The 21,927-nt window shown below is 41.6% G+C and overlaps 1 protein-coding gene across 2 annotated transcripts in view; it reads left to right on the top strand.

Moving 5' to 3' along the window:
* Positions 1-3,690: 3,690 nt before the first annotated feature.
* The window catches only part of dpysl3 (dihydropyrimidinase like 3), a 36,510-nt gene continuing 18,273 nt past the window's right edge, over positions 3,691-21,927 (top strand). For both annotated transcript variants that reach the window (XM_085421076.1, XM_085421075.1), the window contains exons 1-3: positions 3,691-3,905; positions 19,747-19,835; positions 21,013-21,197. In XM_085421076.1, coding sequence (XP_085277202.1) covers positions 3,867-3,905; positions 19,747-19,835; positions 21,013-21,197 — 313 coding nt within the window. In that variant the 5' untranslated portion in view covers positions 3,691-3,866. The remainder of the gene's footprint in view (positions 3,906-19,746; positions 19,836-21,012; positions 21,198-21,927) is intronic.

Raw genomic sequence — 21,927 nt, 5'->3', positions numbered from 1 at the left:
ATAATATTTGTATGTGTGACCTAGCAACTATTCTAAAAATTCACTTCATCCACTCTTAATTGACACTGGCTTAGAGCAGTACACTCTAGGCACCAAAAGATGATGATTCATGTCTCGCTCTCTGGCTCTTGTTCAATACACACACACACAATTTTGGCTGAGAGCAGTAGAATCACTGGACTAGACAAAGTGGTGTGATTACCATTTTGCCATTTCATCACCAGAATGTGGTCATTTATTGGCACACAAGAGTACTTCTTTGAAGCACGGACGGAGAAAACAGATTTTAAAAAGACCAGGAAAGAGTTAAGCAGATTACACAATAAGTTAATATAGAGCAAGATGTCATAGATTACAGACAAATGGAATCTAATAAAAGTCATTATGGTGATGTCAACTCTAGAATGAAATTAGTAGCACACCTTGGTAAACATTTTAAAATGATCCCCGCATAGTATGTTTGAGCTGAATTTCAGCTTTAAGGTTTGCTGTTATGTGCTACACAGCATTTAAGAGAATGTGGGGAAGTTCTGGCTGCTAATATTTCCTACAAAGATTGGAAAACAATGGGATTGTCAGTTTACACTTTAAAAACTTTAAAACTACAAAACTCTCTGACACAGATTGCCTTTCTTGATGATGCAAGTCCTTCATCTTCAGATTGGTCACTAATTAAAATATGACTGCCTGCTGTTGTTTCTGCTGCACAGGCAGATCTGCACTCTTATCCAACTTTCATTTAACAGAGACTCAGCAACAAAGCAGTAGACTGACAGACCTTTGTGTGAGTAATGCAAGTAAACTGACTGAAGCTGTGGAGCTGTATCTCTTTGAGTACAGGTTTTCTACATGCTTTTTCCCCCCACCGTTGCAGTTAAATGGTGTTCCCTTTTTTGTTTACACCTCTGTGGTTCTAGTGCTGTTATTCATTCAGTCTCAGACAGTTTGAGACTAAGCTGCTGCACTCTACATTTATCTGCATTTAAATCTTCACATTATCCTTATGATATATTTGATTCCCGCCTTCTGAATCATTCCCGCCTTTAATTGTCTTAAAATACTGTAAAAAAAATAAACATAGATTTCTTCAGCATGGCAGGTGGCCTTTTTCCCTCATGTGGCCTGATACTGAACTGCAATATTGCTGCTTTCAGGGGACCAGATGATTCAGCAGAAACCAGCAGACAATAGAGTAAGGTTGTGTTTTTGTTTCCCCCCCCCCCCTGGTTTGGAAATTGTTAGAGGACACAGGGAAGGCAGGATGTGTTTATCCCTTTGTTATTAACTGGTACATTTAGCGTGCCAGTAAAACTTAACAGCATCTTTGTCTGGCAAACAAATGACGAGTGGAAAAGCTGCCCGTTTGTATTTTTATGACAAATGTAGTTACCCCTCCTTCCTATCTGATTACACCTGGTTCACTTTGATTTGAACTACAGTAAGTCATGATATTATTGACATTGTCATGCAAACTCTCAATATCATTCGTTGTTTTGTGGCTATGGTGAACTGAACTGCTCACTATGTGTTCCTGTGTTGTTCCCTGTTCGCTGTAGTAATACTGAACAATAACAATCATAATTATAGATTTTACTGGTTTTCCTCCTGTCTGGTGGGCTAATTAGTCCTGTGAGCTGCTGCAGTGGAGTGAATAATGGAGACTGGCTAACCAGATGTCCAGAGAGAGAGGAAATGGCCCCAACCCCATCTTCTTTTTTTTTTTTTGTGATGTCCTGCAGGGTGGAAGTCACATTGACACATGTATTCAGAAAGCATAAAACTATACATATACACTGACATGTAGACTTGTCTAAATTAAAACATGCACACACATGCTTCTTTAAGCTGTCACAGAGATACTCTAGGAGCAAATGAAATAAGCACTCTACTAATGTTGCATATAACACTCAGTTTAGTCTTTATAATCAGCAGATAGAAACAGAGGATGTCTGTGCCTCCCTCTGGTTAAGTCTGAAAAATAACTCTAATTATATTGGGTGCAGTAAAGAGATGCTTTTGTATCATAAATATATTCAGTGTTTTGGGAGAATGAATCATAAAAGGGACCAAAAATAAACACTAAGAAGAATGCTGCTTCATATGTCTTCATATCGGTCAAGACTGAGCATTGATAGAGCCTTAAATGTTTAGAGTTAAGCAAAATTTTAGGAGGTTTAATTCTGCGTTCTGCGTAGCCTATTTGCTTTATCCTCCCCCCGCATTTTCAGAATTGTCCCACTACCACAAAACAACTCCAGATCATTTAGTCTTCTTCAATTCGCCAATGTCGTCTATATGAAGAGATCACATAGTGGCTGAGGTGGTCAGCATGATTGTGCTTGTGTGTAAACTGATAATATAATTTTATATGATTGTTGGGTAGTGAACTGGAAGCTTCTCACTCCATTCACTGTGGTGTGAAATGTGCTCCAACAGGCTTGATGACCTGACAGAGACTTTTCTGCATCCCTGATCTGTCTGCACCCTGTCTGTCTGTCAGTGTCAGCCGGTTAATGTGGTCTGCAGAGGTAGCAATCCTGCAAACTTGAGTGTGTAGCGCTGATGCATTCTCCAAGTCCTGGAAATGCTGAGGTAATGCCTTTCTGCCTCACTGCCATGAAAGGACATGCCAGGATGAAGGCCCTGTGTCTGCTTGTAGCAAAAAAAAAAGAAGAAGAAAGATTTAAACCCTTATTTTTGTACAACAATTGGGTAGAACTGTGCTGTAAAACCTTCCTACATTACTCTGTAAAGCAATATTTAAAAAAAAAAAGACAAAATGAAGCAAATGAAAGTATGATATATATATATACATATTTTAAGTTGCTAGTGTAATATAGACACACAAATAGGCACACCCTTTGTCACGCACCTGCTTCTACATGCATGTCACTCTCAGGATCTCATTATGGCTGCATTAGAGCTGAGGAGGGGAGTGGCAGAGCGAAGAGGGACCCACTTTAGGTTCAAACAATGGAGACACATGGCTGGGTGGGAACATGCAGAGAGAGAGAGAAAGAGTGTGTGTGTGTGTGTGTGTGTGCAATGTTACGGGCAAGCTCTGTGACAGCTGCCACACCATTTTGCTCTTCTGTGTCCCGCAAAACAAAACACACAACCTCCTGGTTATGACTGATATAAATCTACAATTTCAAAGGGAATATTTTTTTTTCTTGCCAATAAATCTATTTAGCAGACTGGCAAAATTTTAAACATCCAATATGTATGATTAACACACGGCAGTGAAGTCAGTGGACATGTTTAAAATGAGTAAATCTTTCCATTACATATTGTTTATAATAACGATGGTGATTTCTATCCCATGTTCCTTTGTTTCCTCTTAGTTCTGCCAATTTTCCCCTAATCAATCAGACCTCAGTGACTTCAGCCGTAAACACACAGGCGCAGACTACACCACAAACTAGTGCGCCTCAAAACCAGCTGCTTCAAGGACTTTGCTATTTCTCTCGGATAGGTCAGTGATGACAGATATTGGATACGCAGCACACTTTATGTAAAAAACAAAAAACAAAAACAAAAAAACAACGTGTGACATTAGTGTAACGCAAAGAAGAGGATGCCTGCTGGAGGCTGTTCACCAGCTTCTCCACTGCGCCCTCCGGTGGAAAGATTGTGACATCACGCTTTCCAAACTGAACATACTGAGGGAGGGGCCGTGTGCCTGGACCACAGACGCTCCTATAGCACTCTGCGAGCCACTCCACATCGCACTGACAAGAGGGGCGACTATTCCTTGAAGCTCCCATCCAGGCGAGGGCCGCTGCAGCATCCATAAACGGAGGAATATCGCTTTTAAAAGCTCGGTATTTTTAAAAAAGAAAAGAAAAGGTGGAATCGAACAGAAGATGTCTTATCAAGGAAAAAAGAACATCCCAAAGATCACAGTGAGTAAAGAGTTATTTCTCCTTCACTGGCTGCAGGAACTTTGATGGCTGCTGCTTCAAATCACTGCAGAAGGTTTCAGCGTTTTTTTGCGCCGCTGCGATGGATCTTTGTCACATACACCGATGCAAGCTCAGAGCAACATGAAAATGCTCTTTCTATTGTCAGAGCCGACTGCAGGAAGCCGCTGGAACAATGCGCGCAATGATATGGCATGTCTGGCTACCATAGTGACAGTCAGGCAGGGAGATAAGGCGTTTTCTTAAAGGTGTCCTGCATCCTCTTTGTTGAAGCGATCCATGCCGTTGTGCAGAACGGATACCGGCTCGCCCATTAAAAAAAATCACCGTGCATAACGGAGACTTTATGGTGATTTAAAATATGTAACTCATTCTTATATATTTAGAATAATGCAGTTAATTAGATTTATTCCCCTACACTCCACCTAGATTTACAGCGTAAAGATATTAGAAGAACGTGTCCAACCCTTGTGGGGCTTTTTAAGGCCCAGCCGGTCTTGTTCATGGGAGGATTTTGAACAGTAATGTTGATCTCATTTTTCGAATACCCTTCTTGCCATTTTGGTGCACAGTGATTTCATGACATACATAAAAGTATCAATGCACATTCTGGTCACAATGCCCTGGACGCTTGCAAATGACTGAAAAAGGAGGGGGGAGGGGGTCCTAAAAATAATGGTCACTTATTATACATGAACTCATTGTTTCGCCTGAAGCCCTTAATTGTTTTATTGCAGGAAAAAAAGCCCTCTCTGTGATTTCATAGGGGGGCCTCGGAAATCATAGACAGGGTTTGTCTTTCAGGCTGGTGCAGCAGCAGAGAGTGAGAGGGACAGGGGGAGAAGAGAGGTGGGGTAAATACACGCCCATCTGTGATAAGCTGGCCTTGTGAAGGGGTGCTTGTATTTCTGCATCACCACAAGGAGAAAGATTCAGGGTCGGCTCAGAGCATTCAGGGTGGAGCGGGGTGGGGGGTTGAATTCAGGGCAGACTGGTGTTACACAGCCAGCCAGCTGGGTGTTGGTGTGTGTTACAACTGCAGAGGAACCTCTCCCTCTCCTTTTTTTTCTTTCTGTGTGTGAGCATCTGAAACGCCTGTTTTCCAGCACTCATTGTTGAAGCTCAGGCTGCAGTTCGGGGTGTGTTGCTCAGATGTGGGAGACTTTGCTTTTTTCTTATCTCCTCAGCTAATTGTACACAATTACATTATTACTGTAAAATTAGGAGATGTCGATAATATATGAAAATCTATGAAAATAGTGAAGGCATGTTTAACAGTCACTAGAAGTGCTGCCAATTTGAATGACGATAACCGCTAAGGTAAAGGATGTTTTGTAGGTTTGGGGGTTTTAAAAATACAAAGGGAATGCTAATTGTGTCAAAAATACACACACATGCAGCAATAAAGTAACAGAAAGCATTTAGCAGATCACCAGCCAAAGTAACATGAGTAAGCTATGCTGGTTGATTGCCTCAAGATATATCATATTTGGTTACTGAGCTTGCTTTTTTGTGGATTTAGAAGAGCTCCAGCTGTAAGCGGCACATTAACACAGACTGACAGAAAGTACCACAATACAAGTTTTTCATGGACGTCCTAAAGCTGCTTCATGCAGTTTCAGTTGAAGGGGAGTAATTTATGATGTAAGCAACCACACTTTTCACTGTTTTATGAATTTAATTATAGTTTGATCTCAACATATGGGTGACTATTCCAACAATATTTAAGTGCTTTTGAAAAGTGATTTGAAACAATGTCTGGGTCAACCACTGAGTGGATTGCTCCCAAATCTGTTTGCGTCCAGTTGACAAGGTAGGGTGTACTACGTTCTTTCCTACATCCAAGTTATAACCATAGCCTCTAAGGATGTAGGGGAAAAACAGTTTGGCATATTGGAATATTTTGTGTGGCGATATTGTATAAAAATATTGATAATATTGATATTAATAAATGAATAAATAACAAATACTTGAAAATATATTAGACTAACAACAAGCGATGACCCTGGGCCAAGAGGGCTCGTCTTCTGCACCGTCATCCCGAGACAAGGTTAGTCGAGCAAACTTACCATAAATTGGCTGAAACGACCCTGGACACACTTAGCTTGACAGAGTATAAAATTTCCACTTGATCTTATTCAATTGCAGACTGATATCAGATTCATGGCAGACTGATTCCATCTTATGGCAACATTTATTGCAGGTTTTAGTGACAGTGTTGCTTGACAGTGTCATTTTGGAGCAAAAAAAACCCTCCCCCCAAAAACGACGTCGATAACTTTATGTTATTGGATAAAACCGATATTGACAAATTTTTATTTTGAGGACATCATTTGCAGTTGAAAAAAGGTGATAAATTGCAGTAGATGTTATTGCAATACTATTGCAATACTGAGCTTATCACCAAATGTCAAAAACTGCAATAATATTGTATCGTGAGTGAAATATTGTGATAGTATCATATCGTCGGGGGTCTGGTGAGTCCCACCTCCAATAACTTTATGAGAAATGTATTTTATGTTCAACAATGTATGGACTAACAACACATGTTGTTGTTTGATTTGGAGTTTATGGTAGTAGTAGTTCCCCTCCAACCATTTGATCAGCTTCTTAGAAATGCAAACACACAATACTTGCATTATTGGTTTATTCAAACGCAGACAAGCCAGGAGAATTGAAAGTGTCACGTTGTTTCAGTAAAGCAGACTAAAGCAAGAACCTCTTGTTACAAGTAATGGATGTTTTTCAAATAAATAACAGAAGCACTGTTGTCTTTGTCTTTTCTGTATCTAAACCATAAACATGTATATAAAAGATGGCCATAGCCTTCTTGTCTGAGAGCTAAAGCCAGTATAGAGGAACTTGAATTCTTTGTTATAGCCAGCAAGGGACGAACTCTTGAGTTACAAAATGAGGTCATACTGTATAGAAGTTTATGAGGAAATGAGCCCATTGCTCACATGAGCCACTGGCCTTTCCTAATGAGTTTATGTTCTTAAACTAGTTTCAAGTCTTATTAAAATCGCATCATGTTAATAGACATTAAGTGGCTCCGCAGTGTAGTGGTTTACATATTTCCCAACAAGTGAAAGAGTCCACTTCAAATCCTTTTGGGGTTGCATCTGGTTTAAAAATCTACCAAATCAACCATGCAGACCTATCTGCTTTGTGACTCCTTGTGAGTAAGAGAGCAGCTGAAACTAAATTTCTTTGATGATAAAGCAGGTTATGCATCAAGGCATGGCTACCTTGTAATTGACAAATTGCTACTGTATGACCAGTCAGTTTCCATCTGGTTTCAAAAAAACAAGATGGCCACAGCCGAAATGTTCAGGCTGCGGCTTCAACACAGAACTTCCCCAACAAAAGGAGCCATGACCGTGGAGTACATCCACGTTTTATACAGAGTGTACGATCGAAATGCAGTTATGGCCCCAAACAACAGGAAACAACAGGCTTTGCTAATTACATGGAAGATCTACTATATACACAAGCAATAAAAAATGGAAATATAATGAATAGCAATTTATTATGCTTGGCGTAGTTAGCTTTTGGTTAGTTGGTTGGTTAATTAGTAATGGGGGCTACACAGACACCAGAGAACTACTTTTGTGCATATCATATCACTATGTTTAGATTTAAAAGGTGATTCTGCCCCATTGCTGCCCCAGAGGTTGGCATCTGTTGCATTAAAATAACCTTTTTTTTCACTGTAAGCCAGGAGTGTCCAACTCCAGGCCTCAAGGGCCGGTGTCCTGCAGGTTTTAGATATCACCCTGGGTCAACACACCTGAATCAGATGATTAGGTTGTTTGTCCAGTTACAGGCCTTTAACTCTGTAACTGGACAAACAACTCTTCATAGAGTTTTGATGCCATGGAATCATTGCGTTTGTAAGCTGTTTTCACATCTGTACTTCAACAGAGGTCCATTTGATGTTGTCGATGCTGGAGTATGCTGGTGTGTGAATATTGTATTGTCTGGTACATTCTTTAGTGGTGAGTGGATGTAGTGTGTGCTGCCTCTTAACCTGATTCCCTAGAAACTGTCTGAAGTTCGTGTGTGAAAGCCGCTATTAATTCTTACACAGGAGGACCTTAAACGCTCTACCTATTTCTAAGCCTCCTTCCTGACACCGACTCCTTATTTCCAAGCCTGTCCATTCTATTACAGCATTTTCATTTCGTTTGGGTTTTAGATCTGCCCTGTCACTTTTCTAGGTGTGGTCCCTTTTATTCCTTATACCCACTCACAGCAGCCACAGTGTTGTTCCAGGCGGTTACATGTCATCCGTAATCCCCTCCAGCTGGAGTGAGCATCTGTGGGTGAAACCCGTTCACCCTGTCAACGCTCCACAAATCAGCTCCCTGCCACACCAGACTGTACCGTCACCATGCAGACTGCAGCAAAGTGGGCTTCAGTGCAAACAAAATACCCCACGGCCACCCAGACATTGCCGCGCAACTCACCATGGAAACAAACATACAGTTGTGATGGCAGGAAAATACAGCCCTTCTTCGGTTTGTCATTGCGGGGATGTGTTTTGACACACATGCGCACAAACAGGCATTTCTCAAACTTCTTGACCGAGACAGTTAAAAATTCAACCTGTCTGACCCAATCAGATCCAGATTGTTGCACGGTTACACTACTCCAGCCTATCACAAGATCAACATTCCAGACCTTAACTGGCAGGGGCCCCTGCGATTAATTTAGATGGATAAGTCTCATTGTTTTCACTTTTCCAGAATGTGAAAAAAAATCCTGCACACTTTTTGCTGAACAGTAAATATTTTTGACTGCTAGGCAACAGGGCTGCAGCAGAGGCACTGGTGCAGATTCAAGATGACTTCCCTCTTCCACTGGTCCCCGCCTGCCTCCCCATGCCCCCCTCCTTACAGACACGAGGATCTCTGCCACAGCTAATGGAGGTCTCCTCTAATGTCCTCCTCCTCCTCACCCCCTTTGACCTATTTTGTCGCACTCGAGTTTTCCAGGACCGTTCCCTTTCATTAAGCACCATGAAGGAGATATTAGTACTTTGCATCCCACTTTATGAGCGCTTCTCCCTCCAGTCCGGTGAAAGTGGAAAAAACGTGTGTGTCGATGTCAGCATAGTAGTAAGAACAACATCCTGCCGTCTATTTTTTATTACTGCCGGCTTGTGTAACAGAAAATGACAGCTTCCCGTGCAGTAATAGGCGTTTTATTTTTGGCACTTTGTTCTTTGTTAAGAGCTGAATGACAAGTTTGTTTGGATTTCTTTCCATCTGAACTTCACAGTGTTTTGCTTCCAGAAATATAACAGATCAGCACTTGTAAGAAGTTGTATCTGTAGCAGACAAAAGATCTCACTACTGACTGAAGTGTATCAAAAGAAAAAAAGCAGGTGGAAGGAACACATTTCCTTATAATTCAGATTTCTAGCATAATTTCATCAGCTTAGTTTAAAGAAAGGCATTAACAGCCTCTACATTTGTTTGAGCTGAGAATACTACTTGTGAGAGCGACTTTAGATAGTTGTAATGTTTGCATGATTCTTGTGTTAACGCTAATCCACCAGCTGGCCTAAATTAGTGATTAAGACAGCAGTTTAATCAGTGCCAAAGCTTTGAGAATAGGTCATGCGCACTTCATAGAGTGGGCATAAGTTTCTGGTAAAAATTGTGCTTAGATTGTCACCCGCAGGGAAACACAGTGTATTAATTATAAATTTTATCATATCCAGAAAATCTTCCAATAAAACTATATGTATAAAATATTATTTCTTCATTTCAAGCTGTTTCAATGCCACATTCAGGAAATAAACTGAATCATCTGAAAGCTTTTGTAATGTATTATTTTTTAAGACAAATGTAATTTAAGCTCTGCTGATTTGATGCTGAATTTTTTTAATGATTTATGTTTTTTGGCACCTGCAAAGCTTAGTTACTCTAATACATGAATGATTTGGTATGTTTAGAACCCAACCAACACAGGATTTGTAAGACCAATTCTCATAGCGTGATTTGAAAATCCAATTTATCATCCGATATTAATTTTTCGTTCAGAGACATTAAAGTTAACCAGTTTTTTTTCCCTAGCATTTGTTATATATATATATATATATATATATATATATATATATATATATATATATATATATATATATATATATATATATATATATATATAGAGAGAGAGAGAGAGAGAGAGAGAGAGAGAGAGCAGCTGGATAGTGTAGTGGTTAGACTACACGCCTTTGGAACCCAGGATCGCAAGTTCGATTCCTGCCTGGGGGCGTCTGTATCCAGTAAGGGTCCTAAGGCTAGACCCCCTATGCTAAGCGAGCCTACCGCAGACATGAGCGAGACAGATAAATATGAAGGCATGCCGGCTCGGACGTCGCCCGGATCAACAAGGTCCGCGTCAGGTGTTGAGGAACCAGGGCACCCTGACGAAAAATGGGCTACTGGAACAAGAAGGCATCGGTGGGCAAGAGACGAAAACAGGGCGTTGTTGGAATGCTACTACGCAAGTAACCCCGGCGGAAGGGGCTACATGAATAGGATGACGGACCTATGGCTTCTTCGATACCCAACATCCACAATGACGGCGAAACAACTAGTAGCTCAGTGTTCCAACATTCGAAAGAAGGGACTGCTCTCACAGCTAGAGATTGACGAGGTACAACACAAATGCTACGGCAAGGAGGAGTCAGGACGCCAGGTCAGGGGGGAGATATCATCACCCCCACCCGAGATTGGGTACATAGCCCCAAGTGCGATAGGAGAAGGATCGTTGAGTGCGAGAGGAACTGACCTGAAAAATAGGATCATGGCCAAGCTTGAAACCTGGATCCCCCGTAGCCGGTTACCAAGATTACGTGAAGTACCCTCAGAAGGTCTGCTAGATGATGTTAATGCAGCACTACGGACAATACCTACAACCACGATTACCGACACTAACAAGCTGATCTACAATACGGCAGCAGTGATCAGTGAGATGCTTGGCTACAAGTTGAACAGCCACAAGGGGCAGTACCCTCCATGGAGAAGGAGGCTAGAGGGCAAGATCAAAGTAGCACGGAGGGAGGTTAGCCAACTAACGGAGTTGCAGAAAGGTGCGACAAAGAAGGTGCATAAGAAATACAGCAAGCTGTCCATACCTGAGGCCTTGGAAACTGCCAAGCAAAGACTCACAGCCTTGGCCAGCCGCTTGAGGAGGTACACCAGAGAGATAGAAGGCAGGAGAATAAACCAGCTGTTCTCCACAGAACCAGCAAAGGTGTACTCTCAGTGGCAAGGGAACAATAAGAGAACAGCACCACCAAGGCTGGAGACGGAGCAATACTGGAAGAGCATATGGGAGAAGGACGCAACCCATAACGGCAATGCTCAGTGGCTAGTGGATCTGAGGGCAGACCACAGCGACCTCCCTGAACAGGGTCCAGTAACCATCACAGTGGCAGATATCCAAGAAAGGGTCTCCAGTATGAAGAGTTGGACAGCACCAGGGCCCGACATGGTTCACGCCTACTGGCTAAAGAAGCTGACTGCACTCCACGAGCGTCTGGCAGCACAAATGAACCAGCTGCTAGTTAACGAGAGACACCCGGAATGGCTAACCGAAGGTCGGACGGTCCTGATCCCCAAGGACCCCAAGAAGGGACCGGTCCCCTCCAACTACCGACCAATAACCTGCCTCAGTACTACATGGAAGCTCCTGTCAGGCATCATATCGGCTAAGATGAACAGGCACATGGGTCAATACATGAGTGGGACACAGAAAGGAATTGGCAAGAATACCAGAGGCGCAAAACACCAGCTACTGGTAGACAGAACAGTCAGCCGAGACTGCAAGACCAGACTGACCAACCTGTGCACTGCCTGGATTGATTACAAGAAGGCCTATGACTCAATGCCCCACAGCTGGATACTGGAATGCCTAGAATTGTACAAGATCAATGGGACCCTAAGAGCCTTCATCAGGAACTCAATGGGGATGTGGCGTACAACACTAGAGGCCAACTCCAAGCCCATAGCACAAGTCACCATCAAGTGCGGGATCTACCAAGGAGATGCTCTGTCCCCACTGCTGTTCTGCATAGGCCTGAACCCCCTCAGTGAGATCATTAACAAGACTGGCTACGGATACCGACTACGGAATGGAGCAGTTGTCAGCCACCTCCTGTACATGGATGACATCAAGCTGTATGCCAAGAGTGAACGAGACATCGATTCACTGATCCACACTACCAGGCTATACAGCAATGACATTGGAATGTCGTTCGGACTGGAGAAGTGTAGTCGGATGGTAACAAAGAGAGGGAAGGTAGTCAGAACTGAGGGGATTGAACTACCAGAAGGCAACATTGCAGACATAGAGGACAGTTACAAGTACCTGGGGATCCCGCAGGCAAATGGGAACCATGAAGAGGCCGCTAGAAAGGCTGCAACCACCAAGTACCTGCAGAGGGTCAGGCAAGTCCTGAGGAGTCAGCTGAATGGTAAGAACAAGATCCGGGCCATCAACACCTACGCCCTGCCCGTGATCAGGTACCCTGCTGGGGTAATAGGCTGGCCAAAGGAGGAGATAGAAGCCACTGACATAAAGACAAGAAAGCTCCTTACCATGCATGGAGGGTTTCACCCCAAGTCCAGCACCCTGAGGCTGTACGCTAAGCGGAAGGAAGGGGGCCGGGGACTGGTGAGTGTCAGCACCACAGTCCAGGATGAGACAACGAACATCCAAGAATACATTGGGAAGATGGCCCCAACTGACCGAGTGCTCAGTGAATACCTCAGGCAGCAGAAACCCAAGAAAGAGGAGGGAGACGAGGAACCATCATGGAAGGACAGGCCCCTGCACGGTATGTACCACCGGCAGATAGAGGAGGTGGCTGATATCCAGAAATCCTACCAGTGGCTGGACAAAGCTGGACTGAAAGACAGCACAGAGGCACTAATCATGGCAGCACAAGAACAAGCTCTGAGTACAAGATCCATAGAGGCTGGGGTCTATCACACCAGGGAAGACCCCAGGTGCAGGCTGTGTAAAGATGCCCCAGAGACAATCCAGCACATAACAGCAGGGTGCAAGATGCTAGCAGGCAAGGCATACATGGAACGCCATAACCAAGTGGCCGGCATAGTGTACAGGAACATCTGTGCCGAGTATAACCTGGAAGTCCCGAGGTCAAAATGGGAGATGCGCCCAAGGGTGGTGGAGAATGACCGAGCTAAGATCCTGTGGGACTTCCAGATACAGACGGACAAAATGGTGGTGGCTAACCAACCGGACATAGTGGTGGTAGACAAACAGAAGAAGACGGCCGTAGTGATCGATGTAGCGGTTCCGAATGACAGCAATATCAGGAAGAAGGAACACGAGAAGCTGGAGAAATACCAAGGGCTCAGAGAAGAGCTCGAGAGGATGTGGAGGGTGAAGGTAACGGTGGTCCCCGTGGTAATCGGAGCACTAGGTGCGGTGACTCCCAAGCTAGGTGAGTGGCTCCAGCAGATCCCGGGAATAACATCGGAGATCTCTGTCCAGAAGAGCGCAGTCCTGGGAACAGCTAAGATACTGCGCAGGACCCTCAAGCTCCCAGGCCTCTGGTAGAGGACCCGAGCTTGAAGGATAAACCGCCCGTAGGGGCGTGCTGGGTGTTTTTTTTATATTTATATATAACAATGCAAGTACAGTGCAGTATATACTTATACTGGTGTACTGACTTTCATAAATAGTAACTGTAAAAAAAAACTGGAAGGAAAACAACTGGTACACTTTGAGTACTGAATCAGCTGCATGGAGTAGTCCTTGCAAATGTGTAATTTCTAATAGTGGCTACTATTTACTGCCAACCCAGGGAGACCTTTCCATTTCAAAGAGTCGGTGCTGCAATAGTTATGCGATTGACAAATGAGGACATAGTTAGTGACCCTGGGAAGAGCAAGTCAAGATCAAGATCAACATCGTTCATGTCTCTTGTGCATATTCTGAAGAGCCAAATCCCACAACCCCCCCCCCCCCCCCCCCCCCCAAAAAAATCCCCCAAAAAAACCAGAATAGCATTTATCACCCTTCTAAGGTAAAATAAACATTTTCTTCTTATGTCATTAGATTTTTAGAAGTCTAAGGAGCTTGGAAAGAAAAGCGTCTGGACTTCTTTAAGTGGCTTGAAGACGTGGTTTTGTCTCAGTATGACCATTGACTCAGTCAGGAAACAGCTTAGTGACTAAATTATTTATTTTAGCACTGATATGGATAAAATGCTCTGTTTCCCAGTTTTCTGTAAACTCCAGTATGGTACATATTGAGAAATTAAGTTTATGCAAACAAAAAATATATTTTTATTATGACATTTTTATTTTCATAATAAAAGAAATGACAATGAAACTTTACAAAAGAGGAATGAAGTACAAATAATTAACTAAAAAATGGTTTCTATAGCTGGCATATTTTGCCTTACCAGATAAAAGAAGGTTTAACAGATTTATATAACAAAACAAATACCAATTACTTACATTTTCCATTATGTTTATAACTTCAGCAGACAACAGGGCCCTTTTCTCTTTTTCACACACCTTAGTTTTCCTCGTAATTGCTCTCAACCTTTGTCTGCTCATACTGAAGCTCTTTCCGAAGCTGTTTGCTTCTACCTGGCTCTGAGCTTTAGCTAGCTTCAGTGTTAGCCATTTTGCCTTTGTTAGCTTCTTTAAAAATATCCGTGTAGGCATTTTAAGTGTCTTATTATGCTTGTTCTCAGAAACATTTACTTGTACTGAATAGCTTCCTAATGATAGCCTACGTTGGCATGTGGCTGTAAATGATGTGTAGATGACTGTTTGCTTCCAACCCTGTGCGTGCGTTGCGCATGTATGAAAGGGACCAGCTCATAATTGGACACATGGGAGGCTAACCCACCAGTAACCAGTCTGGGTCAAGAATGTTGTCAACCTGGAAATTCTGGTCCCTCACCAGTCGAATGATCCCGTAAGAGAAGAAGTTAATTCAAAACAGTAGCCAGACATTGTATTTTCGAAACTTAAATCAATGGCTATTATAGAAAATCCACAATGACTAGTCTACAGCACCTTTCTTCAGCTATGTGTGAGCACAGGCAACTTTGCTCAACAAAGTTAGAGAAAAAAGTAAAATTATGAGGTCTTCTTTGTCTTAGGACCTCATTAAGCTGTCTTTACTCTCCTTTTTGCATCAAGACTGTCAAAGCATGTTATTAGCCGTGCACTGAATCCACCATCTTAAGCCCGCTGTGGTTATGCAGTCCAATCTTAGACTCAGGACTCGTGAATACCACATTAGCCACTGAATGATATTTAATAGTTCTTGTCGAAGCTGCAGCAAAAAGTAACAGCTGTGGCATGAGTTCATTATGTGGACAGTACTGTCTCGTTAAAGATGTAACAAATGTTTTGGTTTATTCCCGTAACCACAGGATAGCACAGAGGGTTGGAATCCACCAGTGTCACTATTACAAAACCACATTTGTCTTGTGGTATAGACAGACTAACAGACAAAAGTTGGACTAAGAATTTCAGAAATGAGGTGATGAGCTATCTCCCTTCACTCACTACTTACAATTTTCTTTCTTGTATGTTGTTTTGATAATCATGAATGTGATGTAGAACACACATTTTGAAATATTCCATATCTATTCTTTAACAATCTCACCCGCCATGATGTCACATGACATATATTTGTTATAATAATATGAGCAACATTGCTGTTTGTGGTCAGATGAAATGGTTACTGTCACAGTTTGTGGCTGTTTGTCACAGAATTGATGTAAAAGCCACAGTAAATGTTGAGTCTGAGTTTCTGTTAATGAAGTGTGATGAAGAAATGTCAGTGGAAAACGCGTTGTTTTTATTATGTGTCTTTAAAAAGGCTTGACAGTTTGGCCACGCATTCTGCGTCTAGTTCATGGTTTGTATTATTATTGAAACAATTTTTTGGGCATGCTTTTTGCTTTTTAAAAATATCTGTCTTGTTAGATATTGCACCGATGACATGAGCTGCTGGCATGAAGCGTTTCAGCATCTTAGTTTCCGCTGAGTGTAAAAAGAATCTAATGTGAAATGCAGTCCTGAGCAATTCAGCAATGGCCAGTTACTGGGTTGTAACGGAAATGGAAAGCTATTGATTGTTAAGTGATTGCGGTCTCCTGCATGTTGTCATCAGCCAGTGGCCAGAAATTGAAAAGGGTAAAATGAGTGTGTGTGTTTGTGTGCGTGCCAGAGAGAGAGGACGGGGGAGGGGGTGTAAGTACTTCAGTAAGTCACCCATGCATGATGGCACACCCATCGCTGCAGTATTATAAATCAGGTAAAACCTCTTCTTGTCTGATGCTGCTGATGTAAGCAGGTCTCTATCTGACTATTAATTCAATAATATTTATATTAGTGATTCTTATTCATGTTAATGAAACAGCAGTGACTCTTAACCATATGTTCCGAGTGATTAAAAAAGAAAAACAAAAAAACTTCCAATTTTAGAGATCCGAGGTAGTCCAGTAGCTTTTGAATCCTTGAGGGATTTTCTTTGAGTCTGGCATGGGACTCAAGGATGAACTGATTAGAACTGAGTGGGCGAATGTCAAAGCTACTGAGACCACAAAATAATTTTTTTAATCTACAAAAATCAGAGGTCAACTTCATTGATACATCACAACATTTTACAAAAACTAATGTCTCATATTTAACACCATAAGTCATGACCAGGAGACAAGATCAGATTTCAGATTTTGCAGAATCAGATTTGGTGGCATTAATTTTTTGTGGGCAGCTGCAACTAATGTATTTTTCCTTTGACTCATTACAAGCTGCTTTTCACCACCATTTAAACTGACAGCTGTAGAGCCGCAACAATTGATCATTAACTTGGTTAACATCAAATTCATCAGGAGCTGTCATTATAACAATAACTGAAAAATCTTTTCTGGGTTATGGTCATCTTAGGTTGTTGATCTGTCAAAGAATGTCAAAAAACGATGAGGAAAATACCATTTAGTCACATGCAAAGGCTGATTTTGTTACAATAGTTTTACAACATTGGGCATCTTTTGTACCTTTTTTTGATTAACTGACAAATTTATCGTCTGTTTCCTTTACTGGAATGCTATGAAAGTTGTCTGTGTGCACTCCCTATTCACATTCAGTAATGTTGTCATGTTAAATTATTATGACAGAGCACTCTTTGGAAGGCGTTCTCTCTAAGCTAATGAAGGCATTGAGCTTTGCAGCATGATCTATGCTAGTGTGGTGTTCCAGGAGTTGATGACTGTGTGTTGTAATGTGTTGCTTCAGGGTGTGGTTGCTTGGGAAGACTCTGGGTTCTGGTTCGCGCTAGTCCATCACTACCACCACCACCACCACCTAATATGTGCAATCACTACCACACAACTCTTGAATAGCCACATTGTGTGTCTTTTAGCTCAGCAGATATTCGAGCTATGTACACGATAATACTTTTATTTTTCCTGTTGTTATGTTCAAAGGAATTGCTGCAGTTTATTATAATGATGAAACTCTGGGTCCACGGCCAGGGGCTGTAAATTGTTGCACACATCTGCTGATGGGAAAATATGGTGTGTTCCTCTTAGCAGACCAAGGAAAGACCAAGTCTTGCCGTTTTAGAGACTGGGTATATAAATAAGGCTATATTTTTTGGTTTTCAGTGTAATGTCGATGCTTTTTTAAAAGAACTAATTCGATTACTAATCCATTTTAGTAAAAAATTAATAAATATAAAAAATAAAATAACTAATTATCTCGTGAAGGTTACACGGAAGTTAAATACTGCAGGTCGCAACAAATTTTTCAGTATTGATTATTTTATTTGTCATCTATTCGAAAAAATGTCACAAGTCTCACATCACAAGCTCCAACACCTGAGGATGACATGTGCAGAAGCCTTGTTTTGTCCTAAAAACAGTTCTAAACAGAAAAGAATTAAACCTATATCCTGATAATTAAAGCAGTTTTTTAAAATTTGTGAAGCAGATAAGTGCAAATATTTGTTGATTGTGCCTGAAATTCACTGGGTAATTTAACTCAGACATACTTTAAGAAACTGACCATTTATAGCAGCAATGAGGAAGCGGACAGGAGAATGGATTCTCCCAAATAAATATACCTTTGAACCCTATTGTTAAATCATAAGTGTAGAGCTCCACATATAAGGAGAAGATTGGGGTGGTGGAATGAAGTGAAGGGAAAAAAGCTTTGTCATGAAGTCATTGTGATAAGGTTATCCAAGGCTAAATTTCCTAAGGCATTAATATGTTCAATTACTTACATCATATTTGTTTTATTGAGCAAGTCCTGTATGAAGAAGATATCTTGCCCTTGCTCATTTTGTGAGCAAGGGCACGTCTGTAAACCCTTAACCCTGTTGTACAGTCAATTGTACATTCAACCAGTCAGCAAAGCCAGCATATCAGCGAAACCAGGCGCACCCTGTCTCTCCTCTCTTGCTTCTCTCCCTCTCGTCAACCTGTTGCCATGGCAATGGCCTGCTAGAGTCGGCCCATGGTGCAGCAGCAAATTGTTCTTGTCTGACTGTGTGGCGTCATGACAACACCCAAATCAGGCCACAAAACATCAAAAGGTGTTGGCAAAAGGCTCCTCAGACTTAGTGTTGCTTTTTTAGTTTTACTTTGGAACATGTTCGTTAACACTGTAGGGATTATATAATATTTGCATTATTTTGTAACACAGATCAGAAATTGTCTGCTTTATGAAATGATTGAGTGATCAGTTGGTGATCGCATTCGGTCTATTGGATAAAATGATTACGCTGAGAAAAAAAACATTGATGGTTAAAATTATTGCGTAACAGAATCTGGATAAATGTGGTTACGATGTTAATCCATGACCTTAAAAGCGGCTTGAGCTTCAACGACATCAGCCTCCCAGATGACATCCCTGTCTGGAGAAATTTTCATTTTAAAAGAAGGGAAAGGTCTGCAAATTATGGTGATTTACTGGACCCCCTTTCAAGTAAAGGAGCAAAAGACTGAAGGATGCTGTTTAACCTCCTGACACCAGAGCTGTTGTTTGGGGAGCCTTTTTACTTTTTTCTAGCTATGTGTGAATTCTTTTTACATACTTTGTTACATGCATGTCCCCTTGTGAGAACATGCTCACAAGGGGACATTAGGTTTATTTTACAGCACAACACAAGTAGAATGAAGTGTGTGATGCAAACAAAGCCAGGATGTAATGTCCCCATGTGTGGATGCAGGAGGTTATAATACTCTGTACCCAGAGCTCTTCACATATATATGGGTCCATAGTCAGTTTATGTATCAGTGCAACCAGTATTTTGTCACAGATCTGACATGATCCAGATATTGAATGTCATGTAATCATCTGCCATCTGAAAAGTGGGTAATGAGTTGACACTAGTTGATGTTCATCAAATAAATGAAGACATTTCCTCCCAAATCTTGCTTGTTTTTCTGGGCACGCAGACTTACTGGGTGGTCCATATAGTTATGCTATGTGAGATGTGTTTGCTTGTGACACGGCCACCACATGTATCCCTCTCTAGCAGCCATGAATGAAACATTGTTCATATCCTGTGGGTGGAAAGAAATAAGGAGATAATCTCACTACAGACAAACAGAGTACAGTTCTAATTCTTGTACAGTAATATTGTGACTTAGGCAAGTAAATTTCCAGTAGAGGATGATTTACTATGTCTAAACAAATTTTCTTGGCACAACGTTGCATAGAATCATAATTGTTATCGTATTTCATCCCCTCCAACCCCACCCTCCCTCCTTTTCCCTCCACTCTGCCCATCTCTTTCTCTACAGAGCGACAGGCTTCTGATCAAAGGCGGAAGGATTGTTAATGATGATCAGTCCTTCCATGCCGATATCTACATGGAGGATGGCCTCATTAAGTAAGTATTCCACTGTCCTCTTTTCTGCTCTGCTCACACCTCTTCCCATTTGGTTTCGTCCCTCCACTTATAGTTCACCTCATCAACTATTTTCTATCTGGGCTATGTGGTATCTTACTTGTCCCCTTTATATTTAAATCCTTCTCTCCCCTGAAGGTGCATAGTGCTGCTGTAGAAATTCAAATATTTTACTTTTCTAAAACTCTGAAACACAGATAATTCTAAAGTTCTTGAAGAAATTCAAAATCAAAGGGCTTCTTTTGAAATAATTATCTATACCAGGGTAAAACAGTATTAAAAAATGTGAAAAGAGCACCTTGGGCCTTAAAGATTATCTTCAAGAGTTTAATCATGATTAGATTGTTAGTTTTTGAATGCTATTTGATCCTAAGACAGTAGTGGTTAAAAACTGGTTGCTCCACTTGCAATGATAGTTTTAAAGTTTAAGTGAAGAGCAGATATTACAGTCTAAGTGAACACCAGCTACATAATGAATAGCAGTCTTATAAACACTTCCTCCAAAACACTGATGAGGAAATCTGAAACAATTTAAGAATTACGACATGAATGCAGACTGAATGAATGAAGCTAACAATCTGAACTTGTTGCGGTAACAGTTAAACTGATAACAGCTGTTCTTGACCGGGCTGGGGTAGGACAGTGGAACTGTCTCACTCGCTTTCCCCGTTGTTCTGTTGCCACTTGAATTCCCAGTTGTCCCTGTTGCCCCTAAGTGAGGCAGCTCAGAGAGAGGAGCCCACAGAAAGACTGGTGTTGCATGATAAACACCCACATGCCGGCGGCACTATTGGACTGTTGGCAAACTCACAGAGACTCTGGCTTCTGCCTGCCTGTCTAACTTGTGTCTTCTATAAAAATACTTTTTAGCAGAAGCGAAATGTTAATGTGTTGGGATGGTGACATTGTCCCGCTTCAGGCTAGGTTGACTTTGTTTCAGTTAGTTTTTTTTCTGCTTTAGATTTATACGCATTAAACGTTTTTTTGCCTTTTACTATGTTGTCTTCCTTTCTGGAATAATTTGGTTCCCTGAATTTGAATAATTGGCATCTCAGCTTTGATAAATAATCAAAAAGGGGAAGTAATACTTATATTATGTTTGTGTACATTTATGGACAGGTTTTAATATAGTTACGATAACATCATCTTCACTTGACAGGCAGATTGGTGACAATCTGATTGTGCCTGGTGGTGTGAAAACCATTGAGGCCAACGGGAAGATGGTGATCCCTGGTGGTATCGACATCCACACCCACTTCCAGATGCCGTACCGTGGAACCACAACTGTGGATGACTTTGCCCAGGGATCAAAGGCCGCTCTTGCTGGTGGGACAACCATGATCGGTAAGAGCTGCAGGAAAGGTCACCCACGCAGTGAAGCTGATAATAGTAAAGCTTTTTCAGAAAAAAAGCTAAAAAGAAAATGCAGTGAGGGGAGGGATGGCTGAACGCCAGACAGAGGAAAAGAGAAAGGGAGGCATGGGAAAAGGTTTTGGTCCCACTACGAAAGAGGACCATACAAAAGACTGAGCGTAGGGGGCGATGACTGGTGGGGGTTATAGAGTGAAACACTACTCCCAAAGAAATAGGGCATCAGTGTCGTACTCCCATGTCTGGTTTGACTACAGCCTTTTCTTTTGTGGATTTGTGAACTTCATGTAGGTTAGGGATGAGATGCTGTCACAGTTGGTAGATGCTGCAGTTTCATTAAAACTTCTTTTGGGCTGACTGCTCCTCTGCTGCCTGTTGGCCCTGTTTTCAGACAGACAAAGCCACTAACAGGCGTGCTACTGTAGTAAGCTCTATTCATGAGCTCCATTCATAGAGGGATTATATTCCAAGTGGAAATGTGTACTCTGCTGTCTGCTTGTGTGTTTTTTATTTTTTTATATCGTACATGTCTGTCTTAACTAGCAAATGAGGTTGTGTTGAGAGATGGTGAACAAAAAAAGTGTGGACACTGAGCGTTTGCCATTGTTTTGTGTGTGTGTGTGTCTGTGTGTATGTATGCGACTGCTGTTTTCAGCTATATCCTATTAACATAAGCAGATTGGGTTTTCTTTAATAAGATAAA

This window comes from Rhamphochromis longiceps, linkage group LG10 (assembly GCF_057381845.1).
Source record: "Rhamphochromis longiceps isolate RC_006_pf linkage group LG10, R_longiceps_female_GT1.1, whole genome shotgun sequence".
Lineage (NCBI taxonomy): Eukaryota > Metazoa > Chordata > Actinopteri > Cichliformes > Cichlidae > Rhamphochromis > Rhamphochromis longiceps.
This window is presented reverse-complemented; position numbering and strand designations above follow the sequence as displayed.